This window comes from Salvelinus alpinus, chromosome 6 (assembly GCF_045679555.1).
Source record: "Salvelinus alpinus chromosome 6, SLU_Salpinus.1, whole genome shotgun sequence".
Taxonomy (NCBI): Eukaryota; Metazoa; Chordata; class Actinopteri; order Salmoniformes; family Salmonidae; genus Salvelinus; species Salvelinus alpinus.
Window position 1 is genome coordinate 9129473 of NC_092091.1, and position 9945 is coordinate 9139417.

At 46.3% G+C, this 9945-nt stretch overlaps 1 protein-coding gene across 3 annotated transcripts in view; it reads left to right on the forward strand.

Moving 5' to 3' along the window:
- Positions 1–27: 27 nt before the first annotated feature.
- Positions 28–9945, forward strand: part of LOC139578111 (transcription factor 12-like) — an 18128-nt gene continuing 8210 nt past the window's right edge. For all 3 annotated transcript variants that reach the window (XM_071405328.1, XM_071405329.1, XM_071405330.1), the window contains exons 1-3: positions 28–257; positions 8058–8264; positions 8939–9124. In XM_071405328.1, the coding sequence (XP_071261429.1) occupies positions 186–257; positions 8058–8264; positions 8939–9124 (465 nt within the window). In that variant the 5' untranslated portion in view covers positions 28–185. The remainder of the gene's footprint in view (positions 258–8057; positions 8265–8938; positions 9125–9945) is intronic.

Genomic DNA, 9945 nt, shown 5'->3' on the forward strand with positions numbered 1-9945 from the left:
GCTGCAGGGTAAAGGGTCAGAAGAGGAGGAGGAGTGTATGTTGACTACAGAGCATATGAACAGAGACTGGAGCTGTGGACTCACAGGTCTATACTGAGACACTACTGACTACTGGAGTCTATACTACAGGACTACGGACACACTGCTGAAACTACTGGACTGTTGATCTGAAACTGAACAGAATCATGTACTGCGCTTCCTATCCTGTCTCTGCCGGGACCACCAGCAATAACCTGATGTATTGCTACGTCAAATCGGTGAGTGTGTTCCCCACTCTAGAAACGTGTGCACCGGTCTGCATACTGTCTTTGTGAATGATTGGATGTAATTAGATGTTCTTCTATTATCTCTCCTTGATATTTACTATAGCAGGAGGCATTCAACTCTGACCCTACGAGGTCCGGGGTCTGCTGCTTTTCTGTTCTACTTGATAATCAATTTCACCCACCTGGTGTCCCAGGTCTAAATCAGTCCCTGATTAGAGGGGGAACAATGACAAAATTGCATTGGAACTGGCTTGAAGGTCCTATAGGAATATAAATAAACAGACATCTCTACATAGTTATTTTTAATGGATATACACTCCGTTATCTCGATATACTCTCTGTTATCTTGATATACTCTCCGTTATCTCGATATACTCTCCGTTATCTTGATATACTCTCCGTTATCTTGATATACTCTCCGTTATCTTGATATACTCTCCGTTATCGTGATATACTCTCCGTTATCGTGATATACTCTCCGTTATCTTGATATACACTCCATTATCTTGATATACACTCCGTTATCTTGATATACTCTCCATTATCTTGATATACTCTCCGTTATCTTGATATACTCTCCGTTATCGTGATATACTCTCCATGATCTATTCTCTGTCACGTGTTATCTTCATTATCCTCATATACACATAATACATGGAATAAGGCATAGATCATTCAAATACATTATCCATATGTTCACTATCGATATAATAACACCTTATCGTAGAATAGTACAGTATTGACGCATCAAAGTAAACCTACTCTATCCACTGTGTGTACTAGCTAGTCCTTCATCTGTTTCTATTTCATTGTCATTTATCACACCAGGGAGTCCATGCAGACTACATTCTATACCAGCACAGGAACAGACCCTTTGATATACAGCTACCCAAAAGTTATTGCAGCAACCATGTGTTTGAGTGTTTTAAGGGTTAGGAATGGGCACATATGGCTGTGTGTGTGTGGGAAGGGATATTACTGTATGGTGAGTGGGATTGGGACTCTGTGTGCTATTCAGTCAGTGTTGTCGGTGTTTATTAATTAATTTTGGTTCCCAAGTTTATGAATTTAGATTTACAAATTATTTAGATTTCTTTGATCATCTTTAATGCATAGTGAAGTGACATTGACCATTTTACTCTTGGCTGTGTGGTCAGTGAGTTCACTAACGCACATCAATGATCAATACACTGTGTTAATGATCACGATTCCTCTCTCAGTTCAGACAGACCTGAGAACACAACACATATCATTCTCATTTTTTACCGTCTACCATTTTTTTTTGACGTGAAGCAGATTGCTGCTCTGATCTCTATTTGATTTAACCCGTAGTCTGTTTTAACACGGGTCCCTATACGGATCATTATCAGGCGCTATCAAAGACTGCTTTGATCTCTGGGAGAGTAACTAACTAGAACCAGACGTTCGTACTAGACGCAGACGGGCAAATTGACTGCATGTGGCTAGAGTTGGATGTGGTGTTACTATAGAGCAGAGGCAAATTGAATAGTTGGTCAATATTACACTCATTTAAATCTTCCTGTATATGATTGAAAGTATACATTTCGAGTGTAAAATGTGGTCTTGTCCTCTTTTATTGTCTTCATAATATATTTAAGCCATTTAGTTTTTGTTGATATTAGAGATGCTAGCGTAACACAGAACTATTTAGTTTTTGTTGCTATCAGAGATGCTAACGGAACACAGAACTATTTAGTTTTTGTTGCTATCAGAGATGCTAATGGAACACAGAACTATTTAGTTTTTGTTGCTATCAGAGATGCTAATGGAACACAGAACTATTTAGTTTTTGTTGCTATCAGAGATGCTAACGGAACACAGAACTATTTAGTTTTTGTTGCTATCAGAGATGCTAACGGAACACAGAACTATTTAGTTTTTGTTGCTATCAGAGATGCTAACGGAACACAGAACTATGAACATGTCTCATATACTATGTGTCTGTCTTCCTTCAGTTGTGTTCTTCACATATGGAGAGTCTCTAATCTTTAATGATGCCGTTATTGATGGTTAGTAAATCAATGCAGTACTAGAAGAGAACACCATGTTGACGGTTTATGTATGCGTTTTTCAGGGTGTGTGTCGAGGGGGATTTATTGGGGGACAGCGGGGGACAGCGAGGGTGTGCTGGGGCGGGGGTGTGGCCATTATTAACGGGTCGCCTACTACGTCCAAGGAGTGAGCGAGTGTGTGTGTGTGTGTGTGTGTGTGTGTGTGTGTGTGTGTGTGTGTGTGTGTGTGTGTGTGTGTGTGTGTGTGTGTGTGTGTGTGTGTGTGTGTGTGTGTGTGTGTGTGTGTGTGTGTGTGTGTGTGTGTGTGTTATTAACGGGTTGCCTGCTCCGTCCCATAGTAAGGAGTACAATTGGCTTTATCCTGTACCATATGCTACCCATGGAGGTTTAGACAGGGCTAGTGTGTGTGTGTGTGTGTGTGTGTGTGTGTGTGTGTGTGTGTGTGTGTGTGTGTGTGTGTGTGTGTGTGTGTGTGTGTGTGTGTGTGTGTGTGTGTGTGCGTGTGCGTGAAACAGGGATGGCGACGGCCGGGGCTCCTATATTTGGCCTGTTCCCACTATCACCACAGGACTCGTACCAGCCAGGGTTACGGCTAGAGTTGTGTGTATGTGTGGGAAGGGGAGTTGTGTGTATGGTGTGTGTGTGTGGGGGGGAGGGGAGTTGTGTGTATGGTGTGTGTGTGGGGGGAAGGGGGGTTGTGTGTATGGTGTGTGTGTGGGAGGGAGGGGGGTTGTGTGTATGGTGTGTGTGTGTGGGGGGGAGGGGAGTTGTGTGTATGGTGTGTGTGTGGGGGGGAGGGGAGTTGTGTGTATGGTGTGTGTGTGGGAGGGAGGGGGGTTGTGTGTATGGTGTGTGTGTGGGGGGAGGGGAGTTGGGTGTGTATGATGTGTGTTTGGGGGGGAGTTGTGTATGGTGTGGGAAGGGGGGTTGTGTGTATGGTGGGGGGGGGTGTATGGTGTGTGTTTGTGGGGGGAGGGGTTGTGTGTATGGTGTGTGTGTGTGTGGGGGGAGGGGGGTTGTGTGTATGGTGTGTGTGTTGGGGGGAGGAGGGTTGTGTGTATGGTGTGTGTATGGGGAGGAGGGGAGTTGTGTGTATGGTGTGGGAAGGGGGGTTGTGTGTATGGTGTGGGGGGGGGTGTATGGTGTGTGTTTGTGGGGGGAGGGGAGTTGTGTGTATGGTGGGGGGGGGGTGTATGGTGTGTGTTTGGGGAGGAGGGGAGTTGTGTGTATGGTGGGGGGGGGGTGTATGGTGTGTGTTTGGGGAGGAGGGGAGTTGTGTGTATGGTGTGGGGGGGGGTGTATGGTGTGTGTTTGTGGGGGGAGGGGAGTTGTGTGTATGGTGTGTGTGTATGGTGTGTGTGTATGGTGTGTGTGTGTATGGTGTGTGTGTGTGTATTGTGTATGGTGTGGGGGGGGTGTATGGTTTGTGTTTGGGGAGGAGGGGAGTTGTGTGTATGGTGGGGGGGGGGGGTGTATGGTGTGTGTTTGTGGGGGGAGGGGGGTTGTGTGTATGGTGTGTGTGTATGGTGTGTGTGTGTGTATGGTGTGTGTGTATGGTGTGTGTGTGTGTATGGTGTGTGTGTGTGTGTATTGTGTATGGTGTGGGGAGGGGGAGGGGAGTTGTGTGTATGGTGTGTGTGTGTATGGTGTGGGGAGGGGGAGGAGGGGTGTAAGGTGTGTGTGTATGGTGTATGGTGTGGGGAGGGGAGTTGTGTGTATGGTGTGTGTGTGTATGGTGTGTGTGTATGGTGTGTGTGTGTATGGTGTATGGTGTGGGCAGGGGGAGGGGGGTGTAAGGTGTGTGTGTATGGTGTATGGTGTGGGGAGGGGAGTTGTGTGTATGGTGTGTGTGTGTGTATGGTGTGTGTGTATGGTGTGTGTGCGTATGGTGTATGGTGTGGGGAGGGGGAGGGGGGGTGTAAGGTGTGTGTGTATGGTGTATGGTGTGGGGAGGGGGGTTGTGTGTATGGTGTGTGTGATCATGTTCAACAGAGTCTTTAAGGGGCCAGTCTGCTTTACAGTGCGTTGTCGTCGGGGTAACAATGGTGGGTGTGTAGGTGGGTGGGTATTTCATTTCACATCCTACAATGATACTGTAGTTCATTCTCATTTTTTATTATTATAAAAAGTATTGTTATATTATAATTTCCCTGGCAGTTCTTTTCTAGGTGATACAAAAGTATCATACCCCATTACATCTGTGGTCCTGTGGTGAGGTCCTGTGGTCAGATCCTGTGGTGTGGTCCTGTGGTGTGGTCCTGTTATCAGATCCTGTGGTGAGGTCCTGTGGTCAGATCCTGTGGTGTGGTCCTGTGGTGTGGTCCTGTGGTCAGATCCTGTGGTGTAGTCCTGGGGTGTTGTCCTGTGGTGTGGGCCTGTGGTGTGGGCCTGTGGTGTGGTCCTGTGGTGTGGTCCTGTGGTGTATTCCTGTGGTCAGATCCTGTGGTGTGGTCCTGTGGTGTTGTCCTGTGGTGTGGTCCTGTGGTGTGGTCCTGGGATCAGATCCTGTGGTGTATTCCTGTGGTCAGATCCTGTGGTGTTAAAAATGTGTTAAACAAATCAAAATATATTTTATATTTGAGATTCTTCAAAGTAGCCACCCTTTGCCTTGATGACAGCTTTATCAAGTTTCAAATCAAATCAAGTTTATTTTATATAGCCCTTCGTACATCAGCTAATATCTCGAAGTGCTGTACAGAAACCCAGCCTAAAACCCCAAACAGCAAGCAATGCAGGTGTAGAAGCACGGTGGCTAGGAAAAACTCCCTAGAAAGGCCAAAACCTAGGAAGAAACCTAGAGAGGAACCAGGCTATGAGGGGTGGCCAGTCCTCTTCTGGCTGTGCCGGGTGGAGATTATAACAGAACATGGCCAAGATGTTCAAATGTTCATAAATGACCAGCATGGTCAAATAATAATCAGGAGTAAATATCAGTTGGCTTTTCATAGCCGATCATTAAGAGTATCTCTACCGCTCCTGCGGTCTCTAGAGAGTTGAAAACAGCAGGTCTGGGACAGGTAGCACGTCCGGTGGACAGGTCAGGGTTCCATAGCCGCAGGCAGAACAGTTGAAACTGGAACAGCAGCAAGGCCAGGTGGACTGGGGACAGCAAGGAGTCATCATGCCCGGTAGTCCTGATGCATGGTCCTAGGGCTCAGGTCCTCTGAGAGAGAGAAAGAAAGAGAGAAGGAGAGAATTAGAGAGAGCATACTTAAATTCACACAGGACACCGGATAAGACAGGAGAAGTACTCCAGATATAACCAACTGACCCTAGCCCCCCGACACATAAACTACTGCAGCATAAATACTGGAGGCTGAGACAGGAGGGGTCAGGAGACACTGTGGCCCCATCCGATGATACCCCCGGACAGGGCCAAACAGGAAGGATATAACCCCACCCACTTTGCCAAAGCACAGCCCCCACACCACTAGAGGGATATCTTCAACCACCAACTTACCATCCTGAGACAAGGCCGAGTATAGCCCACAAAGATCTCCACCACAGCACAAACCAAGGGCGCCAACCCAGACAGGAAGATCACGTCAGTAACTCAACCCACTCAAGTGACGCACCCCTCCTAGGGACGGCATGAAAGAGCACCCATAAGCCAGTGACTCGGCCCCTGTAATAGGGTTAGAGGCAGAGAATCCCAGTGGAGGGATTTTACACACTGTTGGCATTCTCTCAACCAGCTTAATGAGGAATGCTTTTCCAACAGTCTTGAAGGACTTCCCACATATGCTGAGCACTTTTTGGCTGCTTTCCCTTCACTCTGTGGTCCAACTCATCTCAAACCATCTCAATTGGGTTGAGATCGGTTTATTGTGGAGGCCAGGTCATCTGATGCAGCACTCCATCACTCTACTTCTTGGTCAAATAGCTCTTACACAGCCTGGAGGTATGTTGGGTCCTGTTGAAAAACAAATGATAGTCTCACTATGTGCAAACCAGATGGGATGGCGTATCACTGCAGAATTCTGTGGTAGCCATGCTGGTTAAGTATGCCTTGAATTCTAAATAAATCACAGACAGTGTCACCAGCAAAGCACTCCCACACCCCCACACCACCACCTCCATGCTTCACGGTGGGAAACACACATGTGGAGATCCTCCGTTCCCCTACTCTGCGTTTCACAAATACACAACGGTTGGAACCAAAAATCTCAAATTTTGACTCATCAGACCAAAGGACAGATTTCCACCAGTCTAATGTCCATTACTCATGTTTCTTGGCCCAAGCAAGTCTCTTCTTATTGGTGTCCTTTAGTAATGGTTTCTTTGCAGCAATTCGACCATGAAGGCCTGACTCACGCAGTCTCCTCTGAACAGTTGATGTTGAGATGTGTCTGTTACTTGAACTCTGTGAAGCATTTATTTGGGCTGCAATTTCTGAGGCTGGAAACTCTAATGAACTTATCCTCTGCAGCAGTGGTAACTCTGGGTCTTCCTTTCCTGTGGCGGTCCTCATGAGAGACAGTTTCATCATAGCGCTTGATGGTTTTTGCGACTGCACTTGAAGAAACTTTTAAAGTGCTTGAAATGTTTCGCATTTACTGACCTTCATGTCTTAAAGTAATGATGGACCTTCGTTTTTCTTTGCTTATTTGAACTGTTCTTGACATAATATTTACTTGGTATTTTACCAATTAGGGCTGTCTTCTGTATACCACTCCTACCTTATCACAACACAACTGATTGGCTCAAATGCATTAAGAAGGAAAAACATTCCACAAATTAACAAGGCACACCTGTTAATTGAAATGCATTCCAGGTGACTACCTCATGAAGCTGGTTGAGAGAATGCCAATAGTATGCACAGCTGTCATTAAGGCAAAGGATGGCTACTTTGAAGAATCTCAAATGTAAAAGATATTTTGATTTGTTTAACACTTTTTTGGTTACTACATGATTCCATATGTGTTATTTCATAGTTTTGATGTCTTCACTATGACGAGAATAGTAAAAAATAAAGAAAAACCCTTGAATGACTAGGTGTGTCCAAACGTTTGACTGATACTGTATATTCACATGCGTTCATAGGCTTTACTGTATATATATTTATACCCACTATTTATACCTACAAAACATTAGGAGCACCTTCATAGTATTGAGTTGCACACTCCCCCTTTTGCCCTCAGAACAGCCTCAATTCATCGGGTCATGGACTCTACAAGGTATTGAAAGCGTTCCACAGGGATGCTGGCCCATGTTGACTCCAATGCTTCCCACAGTTGTGTCAAGTTGGCTGGATGTCCTTTGGGTGGTAGACCATTCTTGATACAAACGGTGACCTGTTGAGTGTGAAAAACCCAGCAGCGTTGCAGTTCTTGACTCACTCAAACCGGTGCGCCTGGTACCTATTACCATACTCCGTTCAAAGTCACTTAAATATTTTGTCTTGCCCATTCACCCACTGAATGGCACACATACACAATCCATGTCTCAATTGTCTCAAGGCTTAAAAATCCTTCTTTAACCCGTCTCCTCCGCTTCATCTACACTGATTGAAGTGGATTTAGCAAGTGACATCAATAAGGGATCATAGCTTTCCCCTGTATTCACCTGGTCAGTGTATGTCATGGAAAGAGAAGGTTTTGTCCTCAGTGTGTACTGTATGTCTGGTCTCTAGTCTCTACTAGGTCAATGATCGCTTCCAGTGACGAGGAAGAGTCACTTTTTGAAGTCATTGTTTCAGTATTCTAGATGTTTACTTCACAATCTTTAATTTAGCTGTTTTTCCCCCTCTTCTTCTCAGGTTTACGATCAATCTCCAAGTCACCACGACCTCAACCTTGACTCCTCCTCACACCCCTCCTCCTGTGGCGAACAACAGGGGATTAACAGTTCACCTGACATGTGGAACTCCAACGGAATGAACCAGACTGGCTATGGAGGAATGGGAGGGGCCTCAGCCCACCAATCAGGAAGCTACAGTAACCTGCAACCATCACACAATCACCTGGTAAGTTTCTAGTTCATTTGTCATATGATAAAAACATAGTACATATTAAAAAGTAAGAAAGTTTGGGACAAATATGTAAAAATATACTGTATATACAGTGAGTGTACAAAACATTAGGAACACCTTTCTACTATTGAGTTGCACCTCCCCCTTTTGTCCTCAGAACAGCCTCAATTCATCGGGTCATGGACTCTACAAGGTGTCGAAAGCGTTCCACAGGGATGCTGGCCCATGTTGACTCCAATGCTTCACACAGTTGTGTCAAGTTGGCTGGATGCCCTTTAGGTGGTGGACCATTCCTGATACACAAAGGGGAAACTGTATCAGCGTTGCAGTTCTTGACTCACTCAAACCGGTGCGCCTGGCACCTACTACCCCGTTTAAAAGCACTTCAATATTTTGTCTTGCCCATTCACCCTCTGAATAGCACACATACACAATCCATGTCTCAATTGTCTCAAGGCTTAAAAATCCTTCCTTACCTGTCTCCTCCCCTTCATCTACACTGAAGTGGATGTAACAAGTGACATCAATAAGGGATCATAGCTTTCACCTGGATTCACCTATTCAGTCTATGTCATGGAAAGAGCAGGTGTTCATAATGTTTTGACCACTCAGTCTATATGTACTGTACTCTGCTGCACCGTCACCATATGTGTTTGATTGCATTGCAGGTCTATTCTCCCCATTCAGTCTCACCTGTAGAGGTGAACAGGGGTCTTCCTCCTATGTCTACCTTCCACCGTAGCAACCCTGCTTCATCTCACTCCCTGACAGCCAACAGCTCAGAGAACACCACAGGAAACCCCTCTACAGGATGGTCTCAGACCGGAGCAACCCTGGGGAAAGCACTGGCTTCTGTATGTACTGGGACTACTTACAAAGCCAACTTCAAAGTGAAGCCACAATGATCAATAGGGAAATGTCCCTAGAACAAACCACTGTGTATTATTATCAACCCAGCCCTGGGCCATGCTGCTGGACTGTTTATTGGCCATCTGTCCCAGTAAAATATTATTGAGTCAGCTTGGGTTACGAGCCATGCTACAAGGCCTGAGGTGGTGGATATAAAACCACACAGAGAAATTACAAGTTGTGCTTTTAAAATGATGCATGGAGTTGCTACTCATGGTCCTCTATCCCTCCTCTACCCCTCCTCTACCCCTCCTCTATTCCTCCTCTACCCCTCCTCTATCCCTCCTCTATCCCTCCCCCTCCTCTATCTTTCCTCTATCCCTCCTCTACCCCTCTTCTCCCCCTCTAATCCTCCTCTCCCCCTCTATTCCTCCTCTACCCCTCCTCTACCCCTCCTCTATCCCTCCTCTATCCTTCCTCTCCCCCTCCTCTATCCCTCCTCTACCCTTCCTCTACCCCTCCTCTCCCCCTCCTCTATCCCTCCTCTACCCCTCCTCTCCCCCTCTAATCCTCCTCTCCCCCTCTATTCCTCCTCTATCCCTCCTCTCCCCCTCCTCTATTCCTCCTCTACCCATCCTCTACCTCTCCACTACCCCTCCTCTATCCCTCCTCTACCCCTCCTCTATCCCTCCTCTCCCCCTCCTCTATCCCTCCTCTACCCCTCCTCTCCCCCTCTAATCCTCTCTCCCCCTCCTCTATCCCTCCTCTACCCCTCCTCTATTCCTCCTCTATCCCTCCTCTACCCCTCCTCTATTCCTCCTCTATC